Source organism: Urtica dioica, chromosome 6 (assembly GCF_054948205.1).
Source record: "Urtica dioica subsp. dioica isolate 48M chromosome 6, U.dioica_male_clone48M_v1_H2, whole genome shotgun sequence".
NCBI classification, from domain to species: domain Eukaryota; kingdom Viridiplantae; phylum Streptophyta; class Magnoliopsida; order Rosales; family Urticaceae; genus Urtica; species Urtica dioica.
In genome coordinates this window covers 39,142,475-39,157,173 of record NC_142761.1, presented here as the reverse complement: position 1 = coordinate 39,157,173, position 14,699 = coordinate 39,142,475, and the positions used below count along the sequence as shown (strand labels likewise).

At 33.8% G+C, this 14,699-nt stretch overlaps 1 protein-coding gene across 1 annotated transcript; it reads right to left on the bottom strand.

Annotated features, from left to right (window-relative positions):
• Positions 1–8,032: 8,032 nt before the first annotated feature.
• LOC149394032 (HXXXD-type acyl-transferase family protein) lies at positions 8,033–13,415 on the bottom strand. The gene is made up of 2 exons (XM_089618418.1): positions 12,910–13,415; positions 8,033–9,107 (listed from the first exon to the last, which is right to left on the bottom strand). Exons 1-2 carry the CDS (start codon positions 13,339–13,341, stop codon positions 8,223–8,225), a joined length of 1,317 nt encoding a protein of 438 aa, XP_089474544.1. The 5' UTR covers positions 13,342–13,415; the 3' UTR covers positions 8,033–8,222.
• Positions 13,416–14,699: the final 1,284 nt, after the last annotated feature.

The following is a 14,699-nucleotide window of genomic DNA, read 5'->3' as shown; positions in this document are numbered from 1 at the left end:
TCCAAGAAGGAAGTGAATCTGCCGGTGGGCACTCGTGGTTGTTTTCGAGTACCCCCTCCTTCTAGCGCCAAAATGTTAACCGCGTTTTTGGGTCAACACTTAGAACCGTCCGTGGTTCGGTCTAGGACCGGACCCTATAACCGCACGTAGGTTGGGTGTGATGAACTCTTCTCTTCTCGTCGTCTTTGCCGGACCAGAAAGAGGTTTCCGGTTTCCCGTCACTCCGTGATTAGTTCACCTTCGTGTTCGTCGGGTTCTTCACGTTCTTCGGATTCGACGAGTCCTTCTAGTTAGTCGTGTTCTTCGGGTTCTTCGCATTCTTCGGGTTCTTCGTGTTCTTCGCCTGAAAAGACAAGAAACGTGAACTAGAGAGACGCGGAGGGGTTTTCCCTGGCGCGCGCTCCGACGCTCAACATTAGTTGAGGTTGGGGGCTTATCTTTCGTCTCAAGTGTCGAGAGAGAAAAATATAGTGAGTCGGGAGTGAAACAGAGATTTTCTAAGTCGAGAAAGACTTACCTTGAGAGTGGATGAAGAGGGGGGTATTTATAGTTTTTCATATTGGAGTTTGAGTTGGTTTTGGAGGCAATTGAGCCTTGGAGGTCGTTTTTGGCCGTGGTGTTCCTTGGATGCCGATAGTTCCACGCCGATAGTTCTATGCCGATAGTTTCATGCCGATAGTCTCGGCCATGAAGCTCGCCGATAGTTTCATGCCGATAGTCTCGGCCATGAAGGTCGCCGATAGTTTTATGCCGAAAGTCTCGGCCATGAAGTTCGCCGATGGTCTAACGCCGATTGTTTTGTTTCGATAGTGTTTTCCACCGATAGTTCAAAGATTCTTGTCTTTGCCGATAGTCTTACTTTGCCGAAGATTTTAGGACGCCGATAGTTTGGTCTTGAACTTCGCCGATAGTCTTGCTTTTCCAAAAGCTTTATGTCGCCGATAGTTTGATCTCGAACTTTGCCAATGGTATGGCCGCCGATAGTTCAAGGATTCTTCCCTTTGCCGATTCCTGTCGTTTTTGTTCTCGGGGTATCATTTTTATCTTGTGAAAATGACGGCATAACAATATATATATTTTAAAGATTGATCAATAGGTTAATCATAATTAATCAGTACGAAAATAGTTTGAGTTGATGTTGATTAAATTCTTTTTTATTATTATTAATCATGATTAGACTAACTTTGATGCTCTATAATCTTATATTTAAGATATAGAGTAAAAGGTATACCTTATAGCTTAGGAATGTGCTTCAAGCGAAAATTGGATTCAATCTCATATCAAATCATTGTGCTAAGATACTAACATGTGATTTGGATGGCCAAGGGTAATTGTGGGCAAAATGATTAGCTGGTTAACGGCTAACCATTTGAACGGTGAAAGGTTAAATTGGTTAACTTTTGGATGTATGTTAAAATTAACCATTTGGTTAATTTTAATAGAAAACACCGATTAAATTAACCGATCAGTTAATTTAAGTGGTAAAAATGCACATATTTAACCAAGTCTAGATTTATCTCGCAGTTTAATCTTTTTTTTTTCTTTTCTTTTCATCATAGTGAATTATGACCAGAATTGCTTAGGACACTTAGAAGTAGGGAAAATGTTAATTTTAGTTACTAAAACCTTTTAATCGTAAATTTTTGGTACATATTAGCTGAGGCTTTTGATTAAAAAAAATAAAATAAAATGTTAGTTATAACAATTATTTATTGCAGAACTTAATGAACTTCGTAGACTTAGATTGAACTTTCACTAAAAATATATTAAGATCTGCTAAAGATGAATTATTGTGAAGGTTGTTCATGGCAAGATTTTTTTTTTTTTTTTTTTTTTTGTTAGTGTGTGAGCATCGGTCATTATGGTTACAAAATGGTAAGAATTAAGTTCGTGTTTTCGACCAGTTAAATTTCTTTAGCGACCGCAGTTTATTTTAATCTTGAGTGGTCTCTATGATTATCAGCTTCTCCAATGGATTTATTTTTAATGTTATTCGGTGATGTTTGTTCTTAGGTATTGAGCTAGGCTTAGGTGTTTCTCTTTCTTGTTGTAGGCCCTTGAACTTCTGTATGGACTATAGATACAAGACAGGTCTCTTAGATATTTTGTTCTTTGACAGTAACAGGATTTATTTTATAGCAAAATTTTCAAGAAAGTGAAAAAAATATGTATCTATATCAATGATTGAAATATCGTTACCGTTCTGGGACTCGGATTTTACTGATATCCGAAGATAAGCCAGAGGAATACCGTGAAATTCATGAGAAAAAAAAAATTTTAAAAAGAAAAGAAAACTGTACCGATTATAATACCATTACCGTCGAGGAATACCATCAAATACCGTACTTACAGAGAGGAATGTAGTGAATAAATATTTTTAAAAAATTCATATATAATATAAGATAAAAATGAAAAAAAAAATCTACAATAATAGTTCAACCAAAATCCAACGCAAACTTAATGACATAGTTCAATACAAAGTATAAAATCAAAATAATGATGATATTCATGTTAAAAATCAACTAATTATACATAAAATTTCATATTCTACAACTAATTTAACAAAAAAAAAAAAAGTAAAAAACACATATAAATCTAAACCCTATTTTTTTAATGTAATAAAAAAAATTGGATACAAACACCAATTAAATACAATTATAGAGTTAGAAGCTAAGAATTTGAACTAAATCATAAAAAACTAACGATAAATTTCGTGAAGAACACTAAATATCATCAGATTTTAAGAATTGTCGGTATTTGACCACTTACCGGTAAGTTTCTGTCGGAATGCGTGAAAATTTGCCTAAAGACAACTGAAAAGTGTACGGATCCCCCGAAAAACACCGGAAACCGAAACAGTTTTCTCGGAATCTAAGAAAAATTTCAGTTTTGTACATACCGGTACCAGAACTTTGAACAAAACGGTTTCTTCCGTCCGGTTTTTCCGGAATTTCAAACCTTGATCTATATGTATGTATATCTTTTGGTTAATTTTAGTTAAGATTTTTTTTCTTATCAAATGCAACCTTGCTAATTTTTTACCAATTTTTTTTTAATGAAATCTATGGAGATTTATTTGGAATCAGTTAAAAAAATGATTTTAACTTTAAGTACCTTTAATTGACACATTCATTGTCTCTGTATGTAAAAATAATTTTTTAAATTATTTATATATGAAAAAATCAATGAATGATCTTTTGGAGTCGTGACTCTACTCTTATTTGTCTACAGGTTCTTTCTCAGGAATCTTATCCACTCCAAGATCACATTTCTTACGTATCGCCACATACTCTCACCTATCCATACGTTATATATATATATATATATATATATATATATATATATATATATATATATATATATATATATATATATATATCCAGGAGATCTCTGACATGTATATAGAATCAATAATTAAAATCTCGTCTAGCAATCCTACCACACTTTCAAAATCTACCACACTTTCTGATTTTGAGGTATATCGTCTCGTACCAAAGTAAATCTGGGCAACCGAAAGTAAGTGGAAATCCACTACCACTGGGCACGGAATTCCAGTTTTGACTGGAAGGAATTATTCCTTCCAGTGTTGATTGGAATTCCACTGGTAGTGGTACGGAAATTTTCATTTCATACCCGGAAATTTCCACTTCCATACATTTAAAAAACATAATTAAAATCAATACAATTTCAAAGGATTAAAATGTAGTATTTTTAAAAATAAAGACTAAAATGTTAAAGTGATTAAAAAAATGTATTGAAAACGGCATCCTTAAAACCTCTCCGAGGGTCGGTAGAGGAAAGAGTACCTTTATTTATATTCATAATTATTTAAAGTTACAAATATAAATCTAATCATCAATATTCAAACTTGAAAGATCGAAATCGAAATCATCCACGAGATCGAAGTTAACAAAAGTCTCTTGAGCTCGTCTATCATGTAGAAGCCAATCTTTTCCAATAGTTGATGCTTCAACCATTTCGAGAGCTAGACTATATCTTCTATCATCGATAATGCGACCGGAGCTACTGAATGCGGCCTCGGATGAAACAGTCAAGACAGGTATCGAGAGTACATCACGAGCTATTCTTGACAAGATGGGAAACATGTTTTCGCGTTGCCTTCACCACGCTAGGACGTCAAGTGTATCTTGTTGCATGGAAACAAATCGCGACGTGTTGTATAGTGCGATCTCCTCGTTGCTGGCCGAATCTTGAGATGTTCTTGAGGAAGATGGCAATGGACTTGGAGATCTATGAGCACCTCGTACATGTTGATATAGTTGTTGAAACATGTCTGTGCTTGTGGATTGGTTGCGTGGTGGACTCGGCTCGGGTTGTGGTCCAGTCCTAGTTTGATAGGTCCTGGACAGAGAATAAAAACCTTCCACGACTCTGGCATGATCGCTTAAAATGTAATTTTCACCAGTCATATCCACTAAATATTGCAAAAAGTCCCTATATCTTTCAAATTTGATTCGTGGGTCTAAAATGCACCCAAACCCGTATAGAAAAGGAATTTTGCCTGGACCCCAATATTTGTTATACTTTTCTTTCATTGCTCTAATGCATTGGTTGAAAAAGTGGAAAATGGTTTACATCATGAAGATGTTGTGCTATTTTTGTTATGCTATGAATTGCTAAATGTGAAGTAGGTGTATACACAACAGATAATGCACAAGTTTCATCATAGAAAAGGTGAAGGAACTCACAAAAAAACTTTAGCCATAGCAATGTCGTCCTCGGTTATGTTTGCATTACCCGTATGGTTCACAAATTGTACTATGATCTCGTAATAACCCGGAGAGAAAAAGTTCCTTAAAGTACGTTGAATTCCATCTAATTCTATTGTCAAGATGGAAAGTCCTCTCATTTAGGCCATTTAGTAAAAAAACGTCTCTTCAACTCATCTACTCTAGGGTTTGAATTATTGACCCAGGCAATGGCGTCCCTAATTTTGGCAATGCACGAGTCATAGGTTTCGGAACCGGCTTTGACTATGAGGTTTATAATATGGGTTGCACACCTTTGATGTAGAAGGTTGTCCTCACAAGGTATCTCTCGTCTTAAGACCCTAACCATGGCGTTGTTACTTGTGGCATTGTCTAAAGTTATGGATATTATTCTATCACGTATACGCCATTCTTCCATCACTCGAAGTAGGATTTGTAGAATGCTATCGGCCGTGTGGCCTCCCTCAATTCTCCTTAAAGCTATGATTCTTTTGCATAAATTCCACGAGTCGTCTATGTTGTGAACTACCACACTCATGAAATCCATCTTACTATTGCCCGGCCATATGTCTGAGGTTAAAGCTACACTAAATGTTCCCAACATAAATATGGCTTTCATTTTTTTAGTTTCTTCACGAAAAAATTTAAGTATGTCTCTTCGTAATTGAGTCCTCTTAATCATTTGAATACCATGGACTAAATAATATATGAATCTAAGAAATTCCTCGGATTCTACATGACTAAATGATTGGTCTGTAGAAACAATGTAATTAACAAGTTCTCTCCTAAACTCGACGGGGTCGTGAGAAGTTACCTGGTGAACTTCGGATGAAATGCACTTTTTGTAGTGGTGTATTAATGATGACGTCCCGTGTTTGTTGTTGCCAGCTTTCACTAATTTTCCACATTTCCCGATTTTATCCTCCCCGTCACCAATTTCTTCAAAGTATTTCCACATCTTAGATCTCGATCTTTTTTTTTGGGGGGGGTGGCGGGCCTCCTTCATGTTGAGGAGGTAGGTCTTCTTCCTCTTCATGTTGTGGTGGCGTTGGTGATGGTGGTAGTGGTGGCGGCGGCGGTGGTGGTGGTGGTGGTGGTGGTGAGTGTTCCTCCTCCTCCACCTCATCTTCGTCGATTTGATTTTCATAATTTTGTAATTGCTCTTGGTACACTTGGTATGCATCTTGATATTGTGGTCGGTGTTCAGAATGAAAAGATTGTTGTTGTGGATAATAAGGTTGAGGTTGAGGTGGATGGTGAGGTTGTGTATAATAGGTAAATGGATAATATGGTGGTGGATTATTCGGAACATATGGAGATATTGGGTCGAACTGACTTTCGGTTTGATGGTAACTTGGAGGTATGTAAGAAGTTGATGGTACCTGGGTTGGGTTGTACTCGGTGTTTTCGTAATTCGGAAATTGTGATAAACCGAGCCAATTTTGAGGGTATTGAAATTGATTCACGGGAGACTCGTGAGTTGGTTGTGGATCTTCGGAGGGGGTTGTGTATTTGAAGAACTTGCTCGTGAGGAACTTCGACGAGAAGAACTTGCTCAATGAGATTCGGACATTTTTTTTCAAATTAAAACTATATATTAAGAAAAATACATATGAAAAATATTTATGAGAAATACATGTGAAAAATATATACTATAAATATTTGAGAAGATTTTATAAGATTTTGAGTAGTAGAAGAGAGTATGAGAAGATTGTATTGTGATGTGTGAAAAAATGTTATGAATGAGGGTGATATTTATAGGAGAATGAAAAAGAGGGGTTAAAAATTAAATAAAATAAAAAAAACTAAACCAACGTTACAATTTCTTAACGTTACACTACACATTTACACTGTATAACGTTTACAAAAGTCTCTCATTTCGTCTGACTCATTTCTGGCCGTTGGATTTGCAACGGCCAAAAATCCAACGGCCAAAAATTAAAAAAAAAAACAGAGAACATTTGAAAACGACGGAAGCACCGGAAGGAAGCCATTCTGTGCGCTTCCATCGTCTTCCACAGCAGCGACAGAAGCATTTCCTTCCGCGGGGCATCACGACCGGAAGGAAGCCTTCCGCGGCTCTCTCGCGACCAGAAGGGACCGGAAATCCGGTCTTCTGCCATTTCGGTTGCCCAGGTTTATACCAAAGTATTTCGCGTATTTGACAAACGTTCGAGGTATTTCGTATTGTGTGTTAAACCGCATTTCGTAAGGTATACCGTAAAAAAAAAAGGTACCTTTTGGAGTAATTCAACAATAAATAAATATAAATAAACTATATTTCAATTTTTATGCATCCAAAACAAAGTATTGAAATTAATGTGGCAAAATAATGTATATATACAAATATATATATATATATATATATATATGTAAACCATCACTTTTTTTTCTTTCTTTCAATTTTATTTTTACTATATATAATATACAATTTTTTTGTATCATGGAATGATAGATGATAAAAATAAATAAATTGAATAAATAAATTATTGGGGTATATTACATTATATTATATATAAACAGAATGTATATTTGGTTTATTTGGACATTTGTTTGTTTTTATAATAGATGGGACTCCTGCTTTCCCATACAAATACATGAATAAATTTATTTCTAATAATATATTTTTCTTTCAAAACATTCTGACAATACCTACTTCAAAAGTGGGTCATACTCTTCTTCTTCACCATCTCACTCGTTTTGAGATTTTACATACTTTAATGGCTAATAGTTAAAATTAGAAGAAAAAAAAACTAATTTTTTAACACGAAGCAAGGTAGAAGTAGGATCTGAGCAGGCAAAGTTCTAGTCAAGATTTGCGGGTAAACTGTGATTTTTTAGGGTTTTCGAACATAAATCAAGCCTCGTGGGAAACGTCGCGAGAAGTAAGACAAACCATAAGTTATAAACATCTCACTCCCGTGCCTCTACGGGAAACAAGAACTCGCGCGAAATATCATATAATTATCTCACGCGAGATTTCAATCCTTGCTGAAAATAGATGTTGGATTTTTAAGAGAGAGAGAGAGAGAGAGAGAGAGAGAGAGAGAGAGAGAGTCGTGGAATCTAAAAGTGAAAAAGAAAGTGTAAATGAAGAGAGAAACAAAGAGATAAGCATGGATATAAAGTTATAAAAAAAAATTAAAAAAAAACTAGAAGTAAATACATGGCAAGGTTTAAAACAAGATTGAAAAATTGATTTAATTGTTACGTAATACAGATTGGCTATTTGCTAGAAAAATCAAACATTTTTTATTTTGCAATCTCAGAGGTTTTAAGTATTTATAATTTTGAATGACTAGTCACACACCTCAATTACCACTCACTTTATTGTAACTCATGTCCCTAAGTACACTCTTTAGGAGTTACACCCCATTTATATTATGACTTGAAATGAAATATTCAAACACATATTGAAATAACTAAAAAACTGTTAAATTACTAGGTCCATAAACAAAGACATAGTAGAACTGCTAATGACCCTCGCCCTGATCACTCAATACTACTCTCAAACAATAACTCATTCTTTTTTAGTTCACACTTGAGCTCACTAATCTCACTTAAAGGCGTGATCACACTCACCCATCTTCCTCTTTTTTTGGGCTTACCAAAGTCCTTGGAGCCCGGAAGAACAAAAACAACGCCATTGTCTCCAACGCCTTGAACACTAAACCACACGAAGTTTGGTTTTTGTCCTTGCAACTCGAACCCGTAGAAATTTCCCTCTTGCCAATCCACAAAGGTCAAATTCGCTCCGTACACTATGAAATCCGACTCCTCTTGATCGCTCAATACCGCTTCCTCAATTTCGTCTGTTTCATCTCTTGCTTGTTCTGCAAGTAATGAAGCCAGGGTTTGTGGATCCGATTCCTTCGGCGACAAGTCTGCTTCAATTGTGCTTATGATTTGGCTATTAGCCATCGTCCCTTTGGTTCTCTTTGGATTTATCTTCAAAAGGGACACAATTTTGGGCTCACGTTCTTGTCTCACTTTGGCTATGGATTGCCAAATTATGGCACATAGGGACTCGAAAATCGGTCCCAACGTCTTATTCTTCAAGTGGGCAATTTGGGAAGGTGTGATTTGGAATGAAAATATTCCCATTTGGGTCTTGGTGGTGGATATCCAATGGTCACCAACCGGGTCGACCCGTTTTAAGGAATGAGGTAGTTTGGGAAGTGGTTGTGGAACTTCAAGATTTTGGGAATCCTTGATAGCGTTTGGAACTATAGGTTTTACCTCTGGTGGCCCATTGGACTGAATGGCTGTTGCAATTTGGGCCCATCTATTTATGTAATCCGCAACTGAAAATGCGTCTCCAAGTATATGGGCCAAACTGAAGCCCAATGAAATTCCTCCACATTTGAAGTGTGTTATCTAGAAGAAAAAATGTATCAATAAAAGACACACAAACCGATTTAACTATACATAATGAATAAAAGAAACTCACAAGTCATACCCGTATTCAGCTTACTTTAATAATTATCATAAGCAAACAAATTAAAATTAAATGAGCATTGACTAAAAGAGCCAATTTTGTAGTAACAGCTTTAAAGCGCAATAGTTCAAATCAATTTGCGGATGATATTTGAAGTGTTTTTTCTTTCTTTCTTTTTTTCTCATTTGGTCTAGTAGCGTTTATTACATTTATTAAATTTTAGGATTAGACCTTTTTTTTTTCTTTTTTTCTTTTTTTATTGGGTTCGAACTTCGAAGTTCAAAGTAAATGTTTATACACGTGTTACATTTAAACCGATACACGTGTTACATTTAAACCGGTTATAGTAGGGATTGTATAAGCGAAGAGTTTCACTTGAACGAAAAAAACAGATCATATAACCCTGAATAAATATTTTGGAGCTGTAAATTGGAACCTCCCAATACGTAGCCTCAATAAATATTTATGTTCCATGTCCATTCTCAATCAAGAAACAGCTAGTCAATAGATTAACTGGATATTGAATAAGATTTAATTGTCGGACCACATGGCCACAACAAGAAGATAACTTTGAATTGTTTATACAATACATCTATTGCTTCATTAATATGCTCACATGGAGGCACTAATTAAGCATTGGTGTAAAAAAAAAAAAAAAAAAAAAAATCGTACACTGAATCAGAATTAAAGTTGGTCATATGGGATCCCGCGAGACTCTAAGATAAACGAAAAAAAAACCGTATTATGAAATGTGATATCGGGACTTTTGCCCCAGAACGATCATTGAGTACCATATTTTTAATTATTGTATTTTTTAGTTGAAAATGTAGGAATTTTTTTTTTAAAAATGCATTCATGATTAAAATAAAATGATACCATAAGATAAACGAAAAAAAAACCGTATTATGAAATGTGATACCGGGACTTTTGTCCCAGAACGATCATTGAGTACCATATTTTTAATTATTGTATTTTTTAATTGAAAATGTAGGAATTTTTTTTTTAATTGCATTCATGATTAAAATAAAATGAAAAAAAAATAAATATGAGAAATTTGAGAATCTCAGAACCGCGAAATATGGCACCGTGAATTTCCGGTACCATGAAAAATGGTTTCGGGATTTTGCGGTACCATTTTTACGATTTCGGGAGTTTCATTTCTCGCAAAATATGTGACGGGATCAGAGGATCCCATTTCCTAGGTTCCATATGACCAATCAGATGATATGTTTATTTAAATCGTTTATTCAACTTAAAACAATTCTGTTTTTTAGTTTGGTCGAGTCTGATTTTTTTTAAAATCATTCTAAAATTATCCGATACAATTTCAAATATTGAAACGACAATTTAGAACAAACCATATAAATTCTAAACTTTTATTTTAGATTTTTTTACTTGTGCATTTAGACTTTATATTTTGAACTGAAAATAGTTTGCTCTAAAATACTTTAAATTGGTCTAAAATAATTTAGTCCTACTTCAATTTTTTTTGTTTAATCCATTTTTTTTTTTTTGAAATTGTTTAAACCATTAATCGAGCTAGAGATCGATTTGAGACCGTGGGTGAGATGGTTTGCTTTGCGGTCTCTTGTTCAAATAGGTCAGACCATGCAGACACGTAAAATATTATTTATAGAATTATAAGTACTGTGTTAATTACTAGTGAAGTGGATTGTGATGATGTTTAAATAAATGGGAGACTAAATAATACTGTTGTGAATTTATGGACAAGTACACTGAACAACTGGCAACTATTATTTAGGGGGGACCTCATTAGAAAAAACATGGATGACAAAAATTACCTCATGAGAGTGATACAATTTGAATCGTTTTATTATTCCACAAGTTAAATTACCTGATAAAAATTGTTTTTAAGGAAGGAAAAAAAAAATGCGTGGTAGATATATAGTTTAGACTTTTTGGCGTATAATACTTAAATAATCATCAGCTTATTTTCAAAATAAGATTTTCGAACTTAAACCGCTTGAAGCATATTTAAAACTGTAATAATTAATCTAGAAAAATTTAATTATAACAATGTTACTTATGATCGCAAATAGTTGTTGATAATCGCAAACTATCGCTATACACCGCAAATAATCTCATGGACTTCATTGAAAATCTTAAATAAATTAAAATATTATTCTAAAAGTATATTATTATAGCTAATTATGATTATATATAACTAATATGATATATAATATCCAGGGCTGGCCCAAACTCACCGGGTACTTTAGGCGATTCAATATTTTGGGGTCCTATAATACTAATAAAAATTTAAATTTTCAGGGTAAAAAATATAAATTTATTAGAAAATAGGTCAAAAGGGTAAATTTTTAGAGTAAAAAATGTAAATCTTCTTAAAAATAAGTAAAAAGTGTAAAATAAATTTTTTTTGGGCCCAATCCAATTGGGGGCTCAAGGCACAAGCCTTGCATGCTTTAGGTCAAGACCGGCCTTGATAATATCCTAACCTAAAGTTATCCTTCTATAATATAACCATAAGATCTCAATTTAAATTTTTCGTCCAAACACTATAGCGAGCTCTAGATTAAAAAAAAAAAAATACGTGTTCACGCACCAAAAAAAAAAAAAAAACTGATACAAATAAAACGCATTTCAATTAAAAAAAAAATTATGTGACATAAGCATATAAATAATATTTTTTGTAAGAGTCTAGAAATTTGTCGGGAATATTAGCCTTGTGAGCACATTTTCTAAATTAGTAGTTGGGGTCAAATATTGAGACTTCTTAATTATTATTCAATATATGTCCTCTAATAACATTCTTGCCAGATTTTGATTTTGGAAATTATTATCATTATGCTATTTAATTATATTGTATTCGAGAATAAATAAGATAAAACAAAACAAAAGATGAGCACATGATATTATATATGACAAAAACAACCTTGTACAAAATAGCATTAATTGCCAAATCTGTATGGAAAAAAATAAACTTTGTACGGAATTATAATCACAAATATATTTGTACACATAAATAAAAAAGTTATACCAATATTTAACAAAAAATTAGGAAAATAGTCAATTTAAACGTTTGATATTGCTAAATAGTCAACGTTTGGTAAATCCTCAAGTAGATAGCCATTTTCAGACGTAAATCTAAAGTAAATCAACGTTTGATATATGAAAAGTGACTATTTACCAAAATTTACGTTTAAAAGTGGCTATTTAAATAAAATTTACGTATGAAAATGGCTATTTATATAAGATTTATCAAACATTGGTTATTTAGTAATGTCAAGCGTTTAATTTAACTATTTTCGTAATGGGCCAATTAATATGTAGAAGATCTAGTATATGTATCTGTGTGCACAAAAACAATTCTTCAAGTAATATATGATATATCTTTAATTGTAATTTCATATATATTAAATCTTACTTGGTATTTTTTTCCTGAATACTCGTCGATTTATTCTCATTTCACGGTTTACACGTGAGATAACGATTATCATCCATCATGATAGTAGCAGAGATCCCATCTTCTTTAACAAATTAGTCCAAATTCCAGATGTATTGGAATCTTTTATGGCATTTAAATAAGTAGTAAAATTTGTAAGCTTCTACATAATTTAATAAAAACCAAATCTAACGTCAAATTCATCAATGCAGCTACTAAATCATCAATCTACTAACAATGCTCAGATCACTAGCTTATCTAATGTATATATTCTCACAATTATATGAAAAGGTTGTGTATAAACAGAAAAAAAAACATACTTGTACGAGAACAAGAGGAGAGTAAGAGAGCTCAGGTCCAATGACTTGGTCCGGAAGAAGCAAATCCTGAAGCGAATCCCAACCGTCCATCTCCAACCACTCCGCGACGGTCTTGCGACACCTGGCCTCGATGAAGCGGACCCCACAGTCATTGCACTTTATGTGGGCCCGGCCCGATTCGGACCGCCTGAACCGCCCACAAGTGTGGAAATACTCGATGAGCCAATAGAACATTGACTCTTTCACCTTCATGTTGCTCATCCCTTCGATTGCTTGGCCACCAAGGAAATAGACCCCTCTAAGGTAATGTAACTTCATCGCCAAGTCAACTCCGCCCGGGAAATGGGCCGAGTCGTTCCCCGTGGCCCGACCCGGCCCAACGGACGAGAGTCTTACGTCATAGACCAAATCTCCTTCTTCACTAGCAACCATTGTAAAACAATATAGTATTATAGTTTTGTGTGTAAAGTTTTTTTTTCTTTTTTTTTTTTGTGGGTGTATAGTTGTAATTCACTAAATGATGTGTTGGTTTAGATTATATATATAGAGGAAACATAAGAGTGTTTTTGGGGCAGGTGGGAGATATAAATGAAAACAAACTACGTGTGTGGTTTTCATTTATTGATTGAGTGGAAAAAAGCGGTTTAGAAAATCCAGATTGGCATTAAAAACTCCACCACCCAAAATCAGCATCAACCAACAAAAGGGAAATTTTTTTTTTTTTTTTTTTTTTTTTGTACTTGGTTATTTAATTGAATTTTTGTTACTTTCCTTGTAGTCTTTTATTATTTTATTAATTATTTTTCTCTTAGTTAGCTGATCTAAATAAAAGGCTACAAGCTCGCTTGGCATTTACAATTCAATTATGAATGGAAAAATTACGAAAACATCATTCTTAGAGTATAATATTTACAAAATAGAGTTTTTCACACGGTAACAATAATTTTTTTTATATAAATGAAATTGTAAGCATTAAATAAAATTAAATAGAGCCTATAACAATAAATAAATTTGAAATCTATAAATATAAAAAAAAAATTATTTATAACTTAAACTCGCTACTCTTGCGATGAATTAAAAACAAACAAACAAACAAACAAATTACAAATTATCGTGGTAGCTAGCTTGGTCTAGCGGTAATCCCACACACACCTCGACGGAGAGGTCATGGGTTCAAGCCCTCATGGGATGCAGAAATGCATGTCCCCTATGATTTATTCTAAAAGTTATGTAATCTTGGCCAATAGTGTCACCTACTATGTAATTTTGGCCGATAGTGCCACCTGCGCTTTGCACTGTTAATATATAATCCTGGCCGATAGTGCCTCTACTAAAAAAAAAAAAAAAAAATTACAAATTATCAATGATGTATAATACCTGGTGATATGATAATTTAGGTGACACGTGGTTGCTTCATGTAATTGTAAATCTATTTAAGGTTTGACGCGATATGAGTGAGTAGATAAATGCCCATCTTCTTAGCTGTCTGCTTTTAAATGACGGTCCTGATATATAAATTGCTTGTTGTATGGACTCTCTATGACCCACCAGCACTTATAATTATAGTTGGTTAGACTTAAATCCACTACATTGAGCTCTATACCCTCATCATTATTATTATTAGTATTATTATTATTATTACTCATATTAATTGAGAGGAACGAAAAGAGTGTTGAATAATAAAATAATATAGCATATATTTATTTATTTTTATTTTATCAGAAAGAAAGAGAGAAGTAATAATAAGAATAAATGTTACTTTTGCCCTCTGAATTATGGTGGTCCTGAAA

What these genes read in the sequence shown, in the direction of transcription:
- LOC149394032 (XM_089618418.1), bottom strand. Translation starts at nt 13,341, where the DNA reads ATGGTTGCTAGTGAAGAAGGAGATTTGGTCTATGACGTAAGACTCTCG. An exon ending in CTCCTCTTGTTCTCGTACAA is followed by an intron (nt 9,108 to 12,909) that starts GTATGTTTTTTT and finishes TTTTTCTTCTAG; the next exon opens with ATAACACACTTCAAATGTGG.